The sequence below is a fragment of the Ambystoma mexicanum genome, chromosome 1p (genome assembly GCF_040938575.1).
Source record: "Ambystoma mexicanum isolate Mex_15411 chromosome 1p, UKY_AmexF1_1, whole genome shotgun sequence".
In the NCBI taxonomy this organism is placed as follows: Eukaryota; Metazoa; Chordata; class Amphibia; order Caudata; family Ambystomatidae; genus Ambystoma; species Ambystoma mexicanum.
Genome location: NC_090921.1, coordinates 1,503,297,137 through 1,503,317,965, shown reverse-complemented (window position 1 = coordinate 1,503,317,965; position 20,829 = coordinate 1,503,297,137). Strand labels below are relative to the sequence as shown.

The following is a 20,829-nucleotide window of genomic DNA, read 5'->3' as shown; positions in this document are numbered from 1 at the left end:
TCCCTCCTCCTTGCTTTGGTACTGCTTTGGGAGTCTGTCATAGATATGGAATACGTCGGAGGACCCAATCCCCTCGAAGAACAAGTTACTTTCTTACCTGGTAACGTTCTTTCGATGGGATGGTCCGACGACGTATTCCATATCGCTCCCGCCCTGCCTTCCCCGCTACAGAATTTCTTTTGCGATTGCAGCTTACGTTCCGCAAGGCTTTGTGTCAGACTGGCAGTTGACTTCTGTCACACATTCTGGGGGAAAAAACTAGAACTGAGGCTATGGGCGTCGTGCGTCCTACTTATCACATCGGATGACGTCTGACGTCGGAGGAGGTCCTCGACGACGGCGCATCGACGTCATCGACGCAGGAGCCGAAAAAGTTTCCGAAGCAGCACAGCTGTGGTGATAACATGTCATAGATATGGAATACGTCGTCGGACCATCCCATCGAAAGAACGTTACCAGGTAAGAAAGTAACTTGTTCTTTGAGAAGTCTGTTTTGCCCAGGTATGCTAAAAGGTGCTTTTGGTGCATGGAAAAAAAGGAATGAAGGAAAATGGGGGACATGGCATGGGGGTGGAGACATAGTGACATTTGAGGAGTGTAAAACACGTATAGCGCTAAAAGGGTCAGACTGATTCGAATATGGGCAAATGAGACATTGGCTGATGCAACCTGAGATCAGGCAGGCAGCAGAGAGACCTTTAACACAATTTGAGACATACATACCTACCCATATGGGGTACAATCAATTGGTGTCCAAACTATATCAGATAGGTAGATGTACAAACGCTGGGCCATATCAGTTGACCTGGGAGAGAACCATGGGGGGGGGGGTAAAGATCTCACAAGAGTATTGGGTAGAATTGTGAAGAAATATTCAGAAATTGACTAGGTCTATACTGCTGAGAGAAATGCGGTACAAAATAATGATAAAATGGAATTACACCCATCAGAGGTTGAACAGAATGTATTCAGGTGTGTTGCAGGACTGCTGGAGGGGATGTGGTGCGGATGGAAACTGGAGGCATATCTGGTGGGATTGTCCAACGATTAAGGGATTTTGGGAGGAGGTTAAAGTACATACAGAACATATGTATCCAGGAATACGTACTACATCATTGTGAGGAATTTGTGTTGATTGTTGGGACCAGAATCGCGCCAGACCACTAAACCTGTGGAAAAAAGCTTTCATGATGTTGATGGTGGCATGGTTGATTGCTAAAAAAGGGAAAAGCTCTGACCCCTCCCCCCGACGATTGTGCAATGGTTAAATAAAATATGGGAGTTTGTCAATGGAATGGATAGCCTATGGGATTCAAGGGGATGCTGAGACATTTGGGGGCGATTGGGGGGGAAATGTTGAATATTTAAAGTGATTCTATGCTCCAATGGTGCCCGCAAAACATTTGTATTTTGGACATTATGTGAAATTTGAAAGTTTGAAATCCGGACCCACACAAAGTTGGGTTCATAATGACTGTGGTCTGGGGGAGTCTATGGTTTATTGAAAATGCTAATAAAAACAATTACAGAAAAAGGACTACTTGAGGAGGCAAATGTATCCATAATCTTATTGATGGATGTAATAATTTCTGTGTGCAATATTACATGTGTCATTTATATTTTTTCAACTTTTTAGTGTTATACAGTTTAATGCAATATATACATACAAATACAATATATACATAAAAAATCGTACAATCTTCTAATTTGTTCCAATTATTCCCCCCCTATCCCCTCTCTTTGATTAGCCTAGGTATGATCTCTTTTGTCATCTGTGCTAGTCCTTCTCACATCCCACTGCAGCCTATTCTAGTTTCCACTTCCACTTTCACTCTGCCGTGGCTGAATAGTGTTACTGTGAGGGCCATCCACTGCAGTATGTCTGCTCCTGGGTCTTGCTTTTGCTCCCATCATTTTTTCCCACACACCCGTTTCTGCTGTCAACCATTTCTGCAAGTCTTCCTATCATTTTTCAACACTCTGACCTCTTTCCGCTTTACAGTTCATAGCTATGCTGCGTTTAGCTAACACACATTAGGTCTTTGATCAATTGCTTTCCCTTTAATGCCTCTCCGGAAGAGCCCCAACAGTTTATGCCTCCTGTGGCCTCCTTGTTTACAATTTGCCTCCAGAATTCCTTTATGATGTCGCATTCCCAGAAGATGTGCGTCATTCCTGCATGTTCCCTTCTACATTTTGGACATATCGATTTGCCTGCTCCTTTGAATTGGGCTGTCGCTTTGGGTGTCGGGTATGCTCTTTGTGTGACGTATAATTGTGTTAGTTGTAATCTGGCATTCCTGGAGACCTTCTTGTGGTAAGAGACTTTCCGCCAGTCTGTCTATGAAGGGCTTTCCCAGTTCTTACTTCCATCTCACCCTGCATTTCAGTTCCTCCCTAGAGTGGTGCTCAATCAATACATCATACAGTCTTGAAATTGCATGCCCTCCCTCAGATATCTATTGTTTTTATTTCTGCACTCCCTATTGTGTCCTCCCCTGCATTTGGCTATCTACTTTTTATCGTGCATATCATGGAACTTTGTAATGGGGATTGTCCCTCATGTATGTCTGTAGTTCCTGGAAATCTAGCAATTTGTTTTCACCGGTAAGGTCCCCTATTGTGGCAATACCACAGTTCTCCCAATGTGTACAGATGCTAGCCTGTAGGTCCCTCTTGTCTGTCATTATCGCTGCTAGTGGTATCTGTCGTGATATCTGGTCCTTAATTCCTAATATTTTGCAGGTCCTCTGCCAGACTTGTATGCCTAGTGTCACAAGTTGTGGATGTACTTGTAGTTCTAATAGGACCACCCATATCGGGTCTCGCAAATGTGTTTTATTGCTGGTTGTGGGAGTGCTGTGTCTACTGTGGGGTCTTCCGCTAGCCAGTTCACTACATATTGCAGCTGGCACGCTAATAAATAGTGCTTGAAGTTTGGAATCGTCAGCCCCCCTTGTTCGTAAGGTCTTTGTAACATGTTGAGCGCCTCTCTGTGTCTACCCCCCTGTAGTAGAAATGTTCTGCACTCCTTGTCTAGTTCAGTGAAGAATTTCCTCAGTATAATATTTAGAATGTTCCCGAAGCAGTGCATTAGTCTCGGTAGTGCCACCATTTTTAATAGAGCCGCTCTTCCCATAACTGACAGTGGCAGCTTTCCCCAGAATTGCATCAATTCGATTAACCCTTCCTTTGCCTTAATTGTGCTGTGCACATGTTATTGCTTGGGGTTGTGATGAATGTCTAATCCTAGATATCTGAAGGAGTTCTGCTCCATGGTAAAGGCAGGGCTGGTAACTCTGCGTCGTTGTTAGTAGCTAATTTTACAAACAGGAACAGGTAGGATTTATTCTGGTTTATTTCTATCCCTGACTATTTGCTAAAATTTTCCAGTACTTCCAGTACATGTTGCAGGTTCTTTTCGGGGTTCTGCAAATATAGTAAATGTCATCCGCATACATGGACATGATGTGCCTTACCCAGTCTATCGATATTCCTGCCTCCTCATATTCCTGCCTATGCGGCTGTAGGTTCCACCCCCAGTATGTACAGCATTGGGGACAGTGGGCAGCCCTGTCTGGTGCCTTTCTGCAACTCCCATTTATCCGAAAAAGTGCTACCTGTTCTATCTCTCGCCATAGGTTTAGTGTATATCAATTATCACCCATCTCATGTTGTGTGGCCTGAATCCCAATCTAGCCTTTGTGGCGTAAAGCCAATCCCAGTGCACTGAGTCAAATGCTTTGGTCGAATCTAATGAAGCCACTGAACAATGCTCTTTCCTACCCTCTGTACTGTTTATCACATGATGTAACCTCCTTAGGTTTCAGGAAATGTTCCTACCTGGAACATATCATGTTTGGTCTGGGTGTATAATTTCTGATATCGCTTTTCTGCCTATCCGCCAGCAATGCTGTGAGAATTTTGCTGTCTTGATTTAGTAAAGACAGGGGTTGGTAGGATCTGCATTCTACTGTATTTTTATTAGGTTTTGGGAGGGGGATTATTATGGCTTCTCTCATGCTATCTGTCCCTGATTCGAATGCTTCATTGTATACCCTCGCCAGGATTGACGCCAAGTTACCCGCGTATTCTTTATGGTACTCACCTGGTAATCATCCATAACTGGTGCCTTACCCAAGGGCAGTGTTTTATTATGGCTAATACTACTTCCGCAGTTATGGACTCATCCAGTGTACATATTTGTTGGTCATCTAGCTGTGGTAAGGTCATGAGATCCAGTGCTTCCTGCAGTTCCTCCTCTCTGTCTGCATGAGAGTTCTTGTATATTTCTCGATAGTCTCAGTAAAATGCTTTATTCACTCCTACGTGTGTTTTGTCTAGATTACCCTCTGCCGTTTGGATCAAGTATATTGGAGTCTTCTTGTTGTTGCTCCTATATAACCAAGTCAGCAGTTAGCTAGGTTTATCTCCTGTGCGTGGTTCCTTTCTAGGTATAGCGCATAGCTGAATTTGCCCAGCCTGTCCCAATGGTTCATGCACTTCTGCCTCAGTTTAATTTCCTCTTCCAAGTGGGCTTCTCCCGCACTAGTCTTCCTCTCAATCTCAGCGAGTTTCAGTTTTTTTATTTATTTCTGAGGTGATGGTTTTACACGCTCCCCTGCTTTGGCTATCATCTCTCCTCTGATCACTACTTTATACGTTTCCCATATCGTGCCCACTCTTTTGACACTACCCTCGTTTACCTCAAGGAACTCTATCGCACTTTCTCTTATGTGCTCTCTAAAAGCTGTGTCTAGGAGTGCTTCACTCCTGAGTCACCAGGTTGGTATAAACGATCTGGGGGCTGTAATCACCCATTTAAGTATAAGTGGGGCATGATCCGACAGAACTCTCTTGCCTTGTATTCTGCCTCTTTGAATTCCTTCATGTGTTACTCCCCGTGAACAAGTAATCTAGTCTCGTGTGTACGTTGTGTGGAGCAGAATAGTGAGAGTAGTCCCTCTCTGCAGTATGAAGGGAACTAGGTGGAATTGGTGTAGCAGGGTGCTCAGAACCTTAGCTGGCAGGGCAAGTCTCTTGAACCGATCATCTGACCTGTCTACTATGGGATTCAGTGTGCAGTTGAAGTCTCAGCCCCATATTACGACCCCATTCCTATACGATCCCATCCTCGTGTATATAAGGACTTAGAAAATGTTGTGGCATCATGGTTTGGTGCATAAGTAATCACTATACATATTTCTCTGTTCTCAAGCACACCATATGTGATTATCATTCTACCTTCGTCAGCCTTAGTGTGTAGGACTTTCAGGGGGATTGTCGGGGCAACCTAGATTAGGACCCCACTGGCATACGCTAAATATGTGGAATCCATCACTACCCCCACCCGCTTATGAGGAAGTTTCTCTTGTCTGGGCTAAGTCGGATGTGTCTCCTGTAAAAGGGCGATCCAACTTTGTCTGTGCAAATATGTAATCACCCTCTGCCTTTTACCATAATTGTTCAAGCCTCGGATGTTCCAGGTCATGCTCCTAGCCATTGTATCTTTGTTCGTGTGGGCTTTTTCAGTGCTCCTAGCTTGTCGCGGGCTTCGGCTGTTTGCGTGTGAGGACAACATAATTCTGTATCAGTCTTCCTCCCTTTCCCTTAAACAACTCTCCCCAACCCAAACTTCCCCAATGCTAAACTGTCCAGCCATGCAGTGCATGCTTAGACTTCCCCGCTTGCGCTCCTCATATGCCCAGTCGGTGGACTTGGCTTCTGGTCCCGTACTGGTGGGTACTTTGTACTGTAACTTAACAAAAGTGCGTGGGGTCTCCTTTGCATGTGTCACTCCTACCAAGCGTCTAGTCTGTTCTGCAGTAGGCCTGCTTAATGTACTAGCTTCAACGTTAATATGCAATCCAAGTTACATTTTGTCTGTGATCCATCTTCATGGTATTCGGGTGAATAAATTCAGCTTGTTGTGCTTCGTGTCATTAGTTCAGTTTGTTCACACTTGGGGGTATTTCTATCTTCTCGCATATTTCATGGTCATTCTTCCTCCGATGCTGATATCTTCACACCGTCCATCCAATCTTGGGCCTCAAACGGGTTTTTGAAAAACTAGGTCCTGCCGTTGTGTAGAGTCTTCAATTTAGCCAGATATATTGGCATGTATTTCAGCACCGCTTTTTTTCAGTCTTTCCTTCTTTGCTATAAATTGGGCTCTTCTCTTATGCACTTGGAATGTATAGTTGGGAATATTGCTAGTTTAGCGAAGGCTCTTTGTATGTTGCCCCCCGTCCTGGAGAATGCTAAGATGTTCTCCCTGCCTTTATAGTTTAAGACTTTTGCGATGATGGGCATGGGTGGAGCTCCTTGTGGGTGCTTCCTGACTAAGGATCGGTGTGCACGCTCTATAGTGAACCCCTGCGTGAGGATCCCAGCTCCTATTTCTTGTAATAATACATTTTCACACCACGCCAAGGCCACGATTCTGATATTGTTGCGATGAGCGCATCCTTCTGAATCTTCTGCCCTTTCTTCCAGCAATTTCACTCTGCTGTAGGATGTGGACATTCGTCACAGTCTACGCCCACTCTTTTGTGTTCGCTTGCACTCACTCTTCCAGTTTCCCAGTGCGCACCGCCAGTGCTCTCGCATTCTTTCTTAACAACCCCACGTCAATCCTTACTGCATCAATTCTAGTTTCTAAAGTTGCTTATAGTGCTGCTATAGCGTCATGTATTTGCTGGTTCCTGTTGTCCATTTTATCCATTGGACTCTTGGTTGGTCCTGCCTCTGTCTCCTGTGAGGCTTTCCTGGCCTTTTGTAAATGCTTCCATCGTAGTTTATCTTTGGTTTTATTGCCATTTCATCGCCATCCGTTCTGCGGGCTTGCTAACCCAGCCTTTTTGGATCATTGTGTGCCTTTGTGGCTCTCCCCCCTGCTTGCCTCGGCCTTCCTCTCCCTGTGCAGTGGTTAGTTGATTCTGCCAGGAATTAGGGTAGTCTTACTCTTTCTTCTGATATTCACTTTGGTGGGTCCCTGTCCTTGTCCTGCTTAAGCAATTTCTAGTCACAGGATCTTGAGCTATTTTTCCCTTGTTCCCCTATGTAATCGGCAGAGTGTATTCTGCCCCTCAGCAACTGCTCTTTATAATCTGTGCCAGTTTGTTACTCCTGAGCCTGTGATATCACGTGTCGACCTTGATTCTTCTTCGTTCCCCTGAACTGACAGTCAATGTTACTGATGTTCGTGCTACTTGATGTATTCGCTGCTTGTTGTGAGCCTCTGCCTCTTGACCTTGTTATGCTGTATGTTTTAGGCTCTTCACCCGTGCTCATTGGGCTTGGGAGTTGTGTGGCGTGTATTTCTGCAGTCGGGCTTCAGCCTGACAGGAGCATGCTACCTAGCCCCGCTTTCTCCTCCCCGTGTTTAATGGGGTCCGGGATTCATGCTTCGTCTCCTGCAGGATTTCGAGCTCTGTCCACTGGGTGATTACCGCCTTGGCTCTCCTCCTCCCTTACCCGTGCTTTGTGGGTCTGGAATTCTTGCTGCATGACGTGCACCTGTCAGATCCTTGTCCCAACGGGTGAGAATGGCCTTGTCCCTCTTCCTTCCTTCCTCGCTCCTTACCGCTGTATCATGCGCCGCAGCACTGGGACCTCGTCCGTGGCTCGCAGCATTCTGTGCTGTTTTCCTGGTCTGCATACTCTGCTTCCTCCTTCAGGCCGCCCGCAATCCTGGTACTGGGTGCTGGTACTTATGTGCGTAGTGCGCTGCGTCTGCTGTATTCTCGGCAAGGTTTTGCCAGCCGCGGTCCTGCAGTCATGGCCGGGTCTGTCCGCCGGCTGCACTACCTCTGGGGAATATCTCCGGCTTCCTCGATCATCAGCCACCTCTAAGATTACAAATCCTTACCGCCCTGCAGTGCTACTCGTTGGGGTGTGTATGCCTTCCTAGTCTGAATATGGCATGCACCACCCGTATTTCAGTCTTGCACCTCGCATCGACACAGGTCCTTCCGACTTCATCACAGTCTTGGTGAAACTCTTCCAAGCTATTCTACTCACCGGTCTGCGGCAGCTCTGTTGCCTCTGTGATGCAGACCCGGTTGGACTATCTGCTGTTCGCCGCCATTTTCTGCCAGGCCGTTTGGAATCCGCTGCTTGTAAACTCGGCGTTCCTCATTGTTTGTGCTTTCCCAGGCTCATTAGTTTGTCCACTCTGACTCTAGAAGCTCTTCCTCCAAGCACACAGCCGTCTGCGTATTAAAAATGCCGTTGTCAGCTTATCGTTTGACGGATCTGCAGGAGCCGCATCGAGACACGTCCGCTTCACATGGTGGTTAGCCAAGCCCCAATACATCTGTCATAATTTTTTTTTCATTAGTGTTTTCTATAGCCTGGTTTCCATATGCGTCAGGTTCTATACCTTCCCAAACCTCCATTACGAAACTCTCAAATTGCACTGTGAACCCCACTGCCTCCTAACTACGTGGCTTTAAAATTATTCTCCCGACTCTGTGGCTTTTTAGTTGGCCAGACATCCAGTTGCTTTAGTTACTGCCTTTTTAGAGAGATCATTGTCTTGTGCCACTTTGTTCTTTGGTTACCTTATCTTTTGTTAATCAGTTGGAAAGTATCAGCTAATTTCACACATCTAAAACCCTCTGACGAATTATCAGCCAGTGCCATACATTTTTTGGACCTACCTTTATTTTTAGTTGTTGTGTTTAGATGTTATATTTACATTTCCTACCCTTGTTTTGGGAAGGGACCTTTTCATGTTCTACGAGGCAACTCGATCAAATCACCACACTGGATCGCCATATTCTCTGCTCGTCCATAACATCCTCCATTATGCAGCCTGAGTATTGAATCATGCACATTAGCAACCCCTTCATCCTGATCTCCTTCCAATCTGTGTATTTCCTGTTTTATTAATGCACTCCTACTGCACCTCCTTCTCTGTGATGTTTCTATTAGAGCTAGTTAAAACCACATCCGCTAACATGTCTAAGCCCTCTTTAATTATGTTTTGTGAATTGTGCTACATAATGTAAATGGGTCTTTAATTAAGGTGCTCTGGTTCATATGGACTTTCCTCTTCTGAGGATTCCGAGGAGGAGGAATATTCCTCTATGGCAGGACATTAAACATATGCCCTATTGGCTATACCAGCCAATCTGGTGATCTTTCTAGATTAGTCCAAGGGATAATCTCTTGGTTTAAACCCACACATTCCACTGTATTGTCATTCCGGAGGCCCATCTATAGTTTTGTCTCCCAAATTCAAAACCATATTTAAATGGGGTCCAGCTCCACTAGATTTTCCGCTTCCCGGGATCTATTAATATCCGATCTCGGAAGCATGGTTTTGGTGTGGGTGAGTTTAGTGATTGGTTAGAGAAGTATGTCATTTTTTCCTGTCCCATCCTTGGGTCCCCTCTTAATTGCCTCAATCCTAAATGCCACCCCTTATTCATTAGTCCACCACCTGTTTTATTGTTATTTGTTTTGTTTATTGCACTTAGCCAATCTACAAGCCTTTTTTAAAAAAAATTTTTTATTTCTTTTAGCTTCACTTCTAAGGTGGTATTTTTTTGGAGATTGCGGGCATCACCCGAGGTTGCTGCTTTATTAATATACGAAGTGCAACCCTAAAAGGGTTAATCTACTGCAATTGCACCAAGTCGCGAAATGCTTCCATTTGTGTTCGTAACACCTCAGAGTCGACGATGTCCTGACTTTGGCGAGGACCTCACTGCAGTCCGTCGGCTGCTCGTAACCACCGAACTCTAATGCTGCAGGAGCCAGGCCTCCAGGTTCAGCGATCCTGGGTCATAGTGCAGGAACACGCCTCCTTCACTGGCGAAAAGATCAGCGACCACTGGCAACTTGACTGGAGGGGACGCAGACATGCTGAGAAGGTCCGGGGTATTAGATTTGCCTCGGCCACGCTGGTGCGACGAGGATCATCCTGCACCGGCTGAGTTGACTGACTCGTAGTAGCAGCGGCGGCAACAAGGGTTTGGGGGCGGACAAACGCATACAAAACAGGCCTTCCCAAGGGAAGGGGAATGCATCCCCCATGCTCCCTGGCTGGGGAATCCTGCTGGCAAACCTCCGGCACTTGGTGTTCGTCGCTGTCGCAAACCGATCTGGGGATTGCCCCACTTGAGGAAGTTTGTCCAACTGACTCGTGGCAAGAACGCAGCTCCTTGCTGAGGGAGTCGGCGACAGTGTTTTGGACTCCTGCCAGGTGAAAAGAAATGAGGAACATCCCCTGGGCGATGACCCAGCTCCACAACTCCTGCGGCACTCTCTGGAGAGTGCCGGTGACCTGGTGCCCTCCCCTGCTTCCGGATGTAGAACATCATGGTGGTATTGTCCATGAAGACCCTCACCACTTTGCCCTTGAGGGATGGGAGAAATGACTTGAGGGCCCAGAACACAGCCCGTAGTTCCACAACATTGATGTACAACGTCTTCTCCTCTGGCAGCCACAGGCCTCTGGCGTGAAGACGTCCAGTGTGTGCTCCTCACCCTTCTAGGGAAGAGAGTCTGTTGTGACCTTCTCTTGGTACGGGGGTTGGCTCCAAGTCTGTGCCCCCGGCAATGTTGGAGCGCACGCCTCACCACCGTATCGCTCGACTGAACTCCTCGCCGAGCACAATCCGGTCTTTGAAGCTTTCCAGATACCTGGATCCAACGGGCATCCAGGAACTCCTGGAGTGGTAGCATCCGCAACCTGCAGAGGTAGATGCATGACGACATGCTAAGCAGCGACTTGATGGTCCGTACCACAGCGATCTTCAGTGCTAACCGCCATTGCACTTTGCCCAAAATGGCCGCTATTCGCTCCTCCAACAGAGCTGCCAGTCAGGACACTGCGTTGAGCCTGGACCCCAGGAACAGCGCATTCTGCTATGGCATTAAGCAGGATTTTGCAAAGTTCACCGAGAACCCCAGCTCCATCAGCAGCCAGACGGTCCTCTCTGTGTGGTCGACGGCGATGCCCTTCGACTTGGCCTAGATAAGCCAGTAGTCGAGGTACGGGTACATATGAATTCCCTGTAGTCGCAGATGGCAGCCACCGGTGCCAGGTACTTTGTGCAGACTCTGGGCACCGATTTCAGTCTGAAGGGGAGAGCCTTGAACTGGTAGGGCTTCACTTGTACGACGAAGCGCAGGAACTTGCAATGTTTTACACAAATGGGGATGTGGGAATACACGTCCTCCAGATTTAACAACGACAGAAAGTCTCCCTCCTCCAGTTGGCCAAGCAAGTGCTGCAACGTGACCATCCTGAATTTCTGGGAATTGATGAACTTGTTGAGTCGTCGTAGGTCGTGAATGGGCCTCCAGTCCCCAGTCTTCTTGCTTACCAGAAATTATCTTGAGTAAACTCCTGAGCCCAGCAGTCGCTTCGGAACCAGATCGATCGCCCCTTCTCTTAACATGGCCCAAACCTCCAGTAGCAGCCGAGGGTTGTGGTGTTCCTGTCCGGACACTTTCAGTGAAACTCCAAGGAGTGTCCGTGGGCGAGAGCATCCAGCACCCATTGATCAGTGGAGATGTTCTCCCACACGCTGATGAAGTTCGCCAGCCGGCTTCCCACCTGGGTGCAGGGGTGGGGGGGGCGCCTGACGACTCAGCCAGTTCAGTCCTGCTTGGAGGCCGGAGCACCACCCTGGAAGCCTTGGCAATGATGGCGGCCACCTCCGAAGGCCTTGGAGCGACCCCTGTAGGCTTCCTGGATCGTGAAGCGGGGGTGGGGGGGTTGGAGTTAAGAGGAAGATCCACTGCCAAAACTCTTCGAAGACCTCCCCGATTTATCCCCTGAGGGATGAAAGGACTGACTGTGCTGCTGCAGCGTGCCGAGGGCACGGGCCGTCTTCGTATCGGTTTTGATGGCCTGAAGGGAGTAGCCGACTGCCTTGCTGAAAAGGTTGTCCCCGAACGGCATGTCCAGGACCCTCGTCTGGACCTCTTGCCTGAAGTTGGTGGCTTTCAGCCAACCGCAAAGACTGAGGCTAACCCTGTTCCCCATCTGGCGGAACCCTGTGTCTGCAATGTCCAGGGCCACAGTGATGGCGTGGTCCGATGCCACCTCACCCTCCTGAAGGATCTTCATTGCCTCTACCCGCTTGTCCTCGGGGAGGAGTCCAGGATCGGGGCCATCTTGTACCAAAGTTCCTGTTCGTACCTGGCCAGGATCGCTAAGGCGTTGGCCGTCTTGACCGTCACCGCCAGGACTTTCTGTCCCACGGCATCCAGTTTCTTCCCCTCGCTGTCCGGGGGGACGGACATAGACTGACACGTTTGACAATTTATTTAGTGACGTGGTCGAGACGGCGATGGTTGCGACCTCAGACACTTTGGAGCGGACTCCGTCATCCAATACTTTTTGTCTAGCCGGTCTTTCTTCGCCGGCGCCGAGGAATGGTTCTTCAGGAACGCCAGCCCCCCCCCCAGAAGTCATCCAGCAGCGGCATAGACAAGAGTGGTTTTGCTCTCCGCCGCCCGGCGTTTGTACAGGAAACCTTCCTTTTTCTTCTCTTCTGGGGTTCAGTTGAAAAGTTCTGACGCCCGGGCTATCGGGGAATGGAAGGATCCCACCTCGTCCGGGGGAGAAGCCCTTGGTGAGGCCACAGTCGTCGTCTGTGTCCGTTGAGGCTGTGTCCATCCCTGTGTCACTGCGAGGCGAAAGCAGCAAAGGCTGGAAAGGAGGTGTGGGATGCCTTTTCCTTTTCTTCTGCGGAGGTGGCCCCAGCGTCAACGCAGTTGCTGAACGTGGTGCCGTCAGCAGTCTCCTTTGAATCTCCGACACCAGTGTGTGGAGGGTCGACAGAATATGCTGACACAGATCTCTTGCGGGTACCTGGGGTACAGGGTCGCTAGCCCTAGCGCCTGGGTCCTCCCATTCCCAGTCGTCGCTGCCGTTGGGCGACTCAAACGTTCTCGTCCTCCCCTCCTCCCCCCCATCTCCTCCAGGACGGTGTGGACAGAAACCACTTCTTCCTCATTGGACGATGAAATGTACGTGCCCTGAAGATCCTCCACTCCCCCAGCCCCTTTCTTCGGGTTTTGAGGGGTTCCGGCATCCTCTTCTCCAGGGTTTTCTCCACTGGTTTGGCCAAAGCCTCCTGCCTGGGAGCAAGTGCCACTCTGGCCGCCACTGGGGTGCCTGCCGAGAGGGCGGCAGCAAGCAACTCAATGGAAGACGATGACTTGGCCTGGCTCACCTTGGCCTGCGTCAGAAGGGGGGGCTCCCTTGTCTTGTTTGGCCTTGCCTGTCTTGGCCTGCGGCGAAAGGACAGATCACTTGTCCTGTTTTGCCTTTTCCAGCTTCTCCCGCAGCTTCCCTGGGATAGCCGATTTTCTCCTTGACGAAGAGCTGTTGGTTGAAGCAGATGGAGATGACGAACGCGCCCTGTCGCGGGACCTGCTTGCGCTGCAACTCCGGCGCATGCGGACTTGCAGCGCTTGGCCTCGTCTTTGGCCCCCGCGGATGGAGCGCCCTCAAAGGACCACGAAGCCTGCTCAGGTTGGTTGGATCCGGATGAGGCATGCCCCAGAGAACCACTTGGGGTAGAGTCCTGGGCCTTGAACCACGTCGCCAGTCGAGCGTGGCGGTCCTTCAACGTGCGCTTGGAGAAGCCACTGCAAATTTCACAATCTTTCTCCTTGTGCGTCCGGTGCAAACAATACAGGCACTGGGAATGCCCGGTTTTGATAAAGACAACACTTGGCCGAAACATGTGTCAACAAGACGGCACGACATTTGCAAATTAAAAATAAAGAATACAAATGAACTACTAATTCATATACTACAAGCCCAGGCGCACATGGATTACTTTTTTTGTCTGTACATTGACAGTATAGGTACATTTTATTGGCTGGATATCGTTAAATGTGGTTCCCTTTATGCATAAGAAGTTCTCTAGATTGATTTATATCTCATGGAGGATAGCTCGGGGACAACGTCCCCTGCTTTGAAGGATTTGGAGCTGAAGAATAAATCTGGGTGCAGGTGTCGGAGTGAATGATCAGAACCAGATGGAGTTAGAACTGCATGCATCAGGTCTGTCTGTTTTTCGAGGTTATTGAAGGGAATACGTTAAAACCTTTAACAATCTATAAATGCACAAAACGAGTGTTTTATGAAGTTGGTAGGCTGGTTACGGCGTGAACAGTGTGGGAATCATTAGTGCTATGTCGGTATTGCTAACAGGAAGTTTTTCCAAATACTGCCTGATTTACCAATCTGCACGATTATGGGTTTTGTATTTAATAGGGGGGGAGGAAATCGCCTGCTTTAAGTGGAGGCAGAGTCTCTCCTCACAATGGCAGTAATGGTGCTGCCACTATTCCCCCATACTGCACCACTCCCCAATGAAATATTAGCTCTGGGGCAGTGCGCTCGCCTTGGAAGCAAGATGACGCAGAGCAACGCAGGTTTGCTCCCCGGGGCCGCACTTAGAAACCTCTGGGTATTAAGCGCGTCATAAATAACTATCCTATCCATGAAAACATTCCGCAAACCGCAGCTGGTGCAGAGCTTGAAGAGGGAGGTCTCCTCCCAACATGATCCGGCGCCGTGTAGGCCCAATGGGCTTCTGCAAACTTCCAAGAAGAACAATCGACGATTAAGCCCATGAGATGAAGAATGAAGCCGTAAAACGTGTCCCTGTTGAGCAGATGGATAGACAATGAAGCACACAGGCTCGATTGAACAAAAAGCAGAATTTCCTACTGAAAAAACCTGCCGACACCGCAGAAAGCTCGAAGAGCAAAACGCAAGGAGTCCCAACACTTCAAAAAGGAGAGTTTTCTTATTTTTCCAAAGAGACTTATGGACATATTATGATGCATTTACTATGTTGTTACATCTTGTTATATTTAGTGCACCTTTTCCTTTATGCATATGATCTATATTGCACACAGGTGCACAAAATATCTTGCTGCTGAGCTTTCTTTACTTGTTTTAATAAAGAAAGAAGAATAATGCTCGCCTCTGTGTCTTTAATAGAATTAAAAGTTATTATGGAAAATCTTTGTTCACTTGTAAAGGTTAGTGCCCGTCTGTTTATACCCACATCAATCCTGCCCGATTACCCAAGTCTACAAGTATGCACAGGGCTAAGGTCACTTTCATGGATAAGGTGCCTGCTGAAGGGAACTCAACAGGTGAGTGCTGTACAGATTCAATTCCCAGGAAATGCAGTCTCAGGCCGGAAATCCTTCCGACAGAAGACAACCTATGCCCCCTGGCGCAGCAAACTCCTCTTCTCAGCGATCTCTCCTTTTGGTGCTGCACCCCGCATAATACATTTCAGTCCCACCATAAATTTGATCCAATTGTATACATAGCTTGTCTGCCTTTTCCTTCACCTGCTTTCCTAGGCACCTTTATCTATTCCTCACCCTCATTCCAACAATCTACCAAACTCTTCTCCTCCGTACCTCTACTGAATGTCGCATCGTACTCCTCCTTTGCCTCCCACAGGCAAAATAACTTCAACGCAATGAACTATGGCAGTATGTGTTATACAAATGCAAGATAACCTAAACATTCCAGGCCAAAGGCCTTACCATTTCAGTGGAGATTGCAACAGAGACTCAATTGTTGTAGTGTGGTTCTTCATATTCTGTGCTTGCAGCAGTTCTTATTCCTCTGACTGTAATTTGTGCTTACAGTGCTTTAGCGTGGATTGCAAGAGTAAACTCTGTGCAAAGCTCTCTTGCTGCCCACTTTCTCTTGCATGCTCTTGTGCTGGAAAGACCTTCTCCATGAACTGGCCCTGCAATGTTTGCACAACTTTGGCAAAGGTAAGCCATGTTTTCTCTTCGCACAGGCTCCCTGTAAGGGTAACATATTCCCTGTGGCCTAGCCTGCTAAAAGGAGTGTGAAAACTGTTGCATGAACCCCTTTTCATAAAACTCCATGCCAAAAGCATAATATACACGTGTGCCCCGCTGCAACTGTCTCCTGCCAGAGATGCAACACCTGCTCTCCAATGGCAGAGCGCAGGTTCAAAAGCATGTGCGCTTTTGACAGCTATTGGTGCAGAGGTTGCATTAACTTCAGCACCTCTTTAATTAAAATCTTCACCACCTTTAATTAAAAAACCTAACTACTGCTTGGTGGCAGGATAACCTTGACATATAAGCCATAACTAAGTTTTGTTATGGTGGCTGATAGTTCACATAATTAATAAAGTAACATCAAATTGAAATCATACCAGTGTCAACCCTGTGAGCGAAGACCAGCTATGAGAGGTTATGTGGATTCCAGGCAGCCCAACTGTCGGCATTAATGTGAGCGAGAAGAATGGCAGGATTCCTATTGTTGAGTTTTTGGGAGGAATGTTAACTCCACCTGGCCAGGCCCAGTAGCTCCCTTCAGGAGGTTGAGTTTGGACAGTCTGAGCACAAGGGGCTTGAGGAAGGTTCCCCTTCTTGCTTTTCCTTTCCTTCCTGTCCTGCCATGGTTCCTGCCCCTTTTGTCCCCCGCCCTCCAAGATGTCAGGCTGGAGCCAGGCCACGATCACCTACATGGCCCTCAAGCGCATCTCCATCCCTCCAAAGACTCACTTGGAGTCAGACTTGGCGCTTGTGGCACCAGACTCACTCACTCCCATAGGATAACATTGAGGATTGGACTTGTATGCATTGATGGGGCCACGATGGATGCCCCCACATATTTCGGTTCCCAGAACTGCATGTGCGGTCTAGTCTTTTGGGTGTGGTTCAGCCCAGAGGCACCTGGGATACCCAGAGACTATTTAAGCCACACCCTGGCTGAGAAGCATGCTTTGCGTTTTCTGCACCTGCAGCGTGACGCTCACTGTGTTCGGATCGGTCTCTAGTGGGCCTGCATCTTTCTTCTGCGCTCAGCTCCTACAAGAACAGTTAGGAACAGCCTTACCTTGCAGCCCTTCTGCCCATCATTCAACGCTGCTTCTGTTCTGCGGGCATCTTCGGCGGTGTCATTCCCATCCCGACACACCACTTCCTAATGAAGAGGAAAAGAACAGAGAAAAGGCATTAGTAAGCATTTTACAGCTCTTTGCTCATTTTTTTAAAAATACAGTACGAGCTTCAAACGCTTACCTGAATCCCAGCCGCTCTGGGGGAACCGTGTCTCCGGAAATTCTCATTCATCTGCGAGGGGGAAAAGACACTCCAGGTTAGCGTGGACAACAGCTAGAGGCGCCGCATACCATGCTTACTCACCGCGTTTGTCCTTCATAACTGGCATCCACGCTGACAATGTCGCGGCACCTAAAAGACACAGAAAAAGAACTCCGTTCAATACAAATATAAAAAGGGTGCATCGCGCATCGCCCTCTCACTCACCTTCAGCGCCACCCGTCTCAGCAGCACGCAGCCATCCCCAGATGCTGGTCATCATCTAAGAAGGAAAGGAACGAAGTTGGAGAACTGTTCAAAGACTCATTATACTTACCAGTCGGACTCTCGCCAGTGAAGTAACTAGGCACCAACGAGCCTGCATCAATCGACGCGCCTCTGCGCTGAAATCAGGACGGAGAGCACACCATCCAAGAAAACAAGGTGAGCTGTGAATCAAAGGGAAGAAGGGTTGGACCCCGGGGAGGAAGGGGTTCAAGCACACAGACAATAGGGAGTTAAACTCTACCAATCCTGTGGTTCAGGCCCAGTCGCCAGTCAAATAGCCGCCAGGGAAGGGTTCAAGGTCGTAAGAGGCCAGGACCCATCCACTTCCTATGGGATACGTCACTCTGGGTAGGGCATCAGGAGACCAGAGTCGCTTGTCTCAGACAGAGATTGCACCTCTTAAAGCAGGCTTGCTTTCATCCAATCCCTTGTGACATCTTACTTATAGAAGAGGGGGTCTGCCATGGATAACCGGTCTTCACCTTCGACAGAGGAAAGCTCTACTCCCTTCTCATCCTAAAGAGGCACTGGTTGTGGCTTTGCTGACTGAAGACCAAGCCCTGCCACACCGCTCTGCCGGCTTGGTGAGGGTTGGTAGAGAATGAAAAGAAGCCACCTTGCCCACCCTGCCCGAGTGGGTTCACTCAGCATCTATAGAAGCCAGAGCAGTCGGGTCTCCCGTTTAATCGCTGGAACCACTTTGATCTGAATTAAGTGTTTGCTTTCGGACCCACAGGATCTGTGGAGAGGGTAGAAGAGGGAAGGGGGGGGTGGGGGAGACTATGTGCCGACTAGAATGATCAAGGGTCTATGAAACTGGCATGGGGATTTCTGCGGGCATTTCTCAAACTATTATAATGTGCCTACTGGGTAAACGCGGGACACAGCATTGTGAAAACTGTCATCTTAGTCTCTATACTACCGCAGCTATTTGTTTTTGAGTTACATCTCGTCTACCATTGCTGAAACTGGCATGGTATTGACTGTGAAATCTACCTGGCAATGTGGAAAGGGTGAAGTCCTGTCGAACGAAAGAACCACATTCTATTTAAGCATCATATTTGTGGTCCGAGTGTCCAAACCCAGAGAAGGGGAGCTGGTCTGGTAGGCGGACTCTTGGGGAAAAGTGTGTATTGGATTGGGACGGGAAGTTTTAAGTACTGGTTGGTTCCCATGAATGTATTCAGTTGCCACCCTTTAAGTGTCAGTGGCCAGACTAGTTGAGGTGGAGACTCTTCTGCAATTGAAATGTTTACATGGCAAAGATACTGCTGTTTTGCTAGGGATTTGTTGCTTAATTATATACATTTCTCCGTATGACCCTTACCTGATCATGAATCGCATACCTGTTTCTTGCATAATTCATGTATTGCATTCCAACTGATGACTTAACCTGCTATCACTAATGCACACGGAGATGCTATGACAAATTGCCAATCATTTATCTCCAGTGCAGGTCCTAGCAATGTGCTACTTTCACCTACTAGGCCAGAGTCCCCACCTTTTACTCCACTCCACACCAAACCAGCCATCCTCATCTCAAAAACACTATCTTTCACTCTTCTCAAAGCCACCTAGTGAATTTGTAGATTCTGCTCAGATTTTGGAGGATCACAGAAAGATCCACCACGACAATCTGAACAGCAGATTTAGAGTGCTTACCAGTTTTGAGGTGTTGATATTAATTGTATAGCACGGTTTATCTAGTTTACATATTTGTTTTTCTTCTCTGCAGATCAAGTGTTTGGGGAAGTCGCATCTACAACTCCATCTCAGTCGGTCAAAGAAAATTCCTGTAAGTCTTGTTTTGAAATAACTAGTATTCATTTATATATTGGACAGAAGTCTCGAGGTATCAACTTTCTTAATGCGAGACTGTTTCAATTGGTTTAATAATCGGATTGTTCTATAAATGCAATTACTAAGCTAGAAATTGGTGTTTCAGCTCATTTTTCCGAAATGTCCAACTATAAAGGTCATTTTTTTTTTCCAACCAGAAAAATTACTGTTAGCAAATTGCATTCACTGCTTTTGTAGACTGTTCAAGTGCAATTGCAGGAACAGATTCAGAGAATTGATTTCTAGCTGCTTAGAGCAACCGATGTGGGTTTGTTTTCTGCTCAGTTATGCAGTCCCAAAAATAAAATCACGATTATGTGTAACCTAGCTTGAAGAGTGAATCCTCTGATCACACATTTGAGTAAGAACCCTCATTAAGGGCGCTGCAAAGCTACTGTGCTTGCAGTTGCCTGCAGTTGGCATCTGACCAAAACAGCAATAAAGTACATGTTAAACAAAGACACTTCAATATGTATAGGGTGCACAATTTGCACTAGCCATTGACTAGTGATTCTTTTATTTTTGCATTTATCAGCGCACCAAACCCTCAGGCCGCTAGTTACAGAAAGTGTAGGAAAAGCATATGGGTTACAGAGAACACAATGCAATGTCCGTTTAGAGGCAGGCAAAGCCTCACCCCATGGTGCTGGGGGTTGGGGGGGGTACATCAGGCATGCATACAAGCAAATTAACAGTGATGGTAGCAGTAAAGGTGAGTCGTCATAATGCGGATAGTATGTGCATACTCCTGGAGGGCTTCAACCATAGGAGATGGGCGGGCACATAGAAAATACGAAATGCAGGACTGCAAAATGGTTATTAATGTGCAAGTCGGGTTACAGGCAGGCAAGCTGCCTTACTGCAGAAGTGAGTATTGGGTACATAATGGTTGCAGAGATGCCATTGAGGAGCAAGTTCACACGTGCACACTCCGGAAAGGCTGCAACCATAGGTCATGAGGCTGTGTCAGTGATGTGACATCAGGCGCGAGATGAGGGCCGGCTCACCTTGATGGGCTTTAAAATGAAGGCAGATGTCCAATCCGCTTGGAGTGAAGGCGGCACAAGGGCTGCTTTGAGCCCATTGAAGATTTAAAGATGGTCGCTGACCTGATTTACAGAAAAGCCAATGCTCCAGGCTCGTGCCCCAAGATTGTGCGGGACACTACAGTCGGTCCGTGACCCCAACCCCCCCTTGCCCTCCTCTTCCACTGGCTGCTCATTGTGTGCAAATGAACCATTTGTGCCCTTCCGTGGATAAAGGCGTTTGCCCACCCCTGCACGCATGTGGCCATTTGTCCTAAAGAAACGAAAAATGGCTACGCGCCCTACCAATTAACGACCCCCATCCCTATTACGAACTAAAACTCCTTCCTCATATATTCACCTCCTGTACTTTGACCACGACACAACGCTCCTTCCTTGCTGGAAACTGAAACCCTCCTTCACTCGAACACTGAAACTTGAGGACACCGGAACCCTTCCAGCACTCCTTACACCCGATTATTAAAGAGGAATTACGTCCATTGCCACAATAGGAGATACCATCCTACTACCCGCAGACCTACCGCCCTTGGCACACCCATCATGCTCCTTCCATTAATTTCTGTTATTA

General features: G+C 47.8%; 1 protein-coding gene across 1 annotated transcript in view; it reads left to right on the top strand.

Moving 5' to 3' along the window:
• The window catches only part of F11R (F11 receptor), a 346,329-nt gene that overhangs the window by 82,160 nt on the left and 243,340 nt on the right, over positions 1-20,829 (top strand). The window contains exon 2 of the mRNA XM_069642857.1: positions 19,112-19,171. Within this exon, the coding sequence (XP_069498958.1) occupies positions 19,112-19,171 (60 nt within the window). The remainder of the gene's footprint in view (positions 1-19,111; positions 19,172-20,829) is intronic.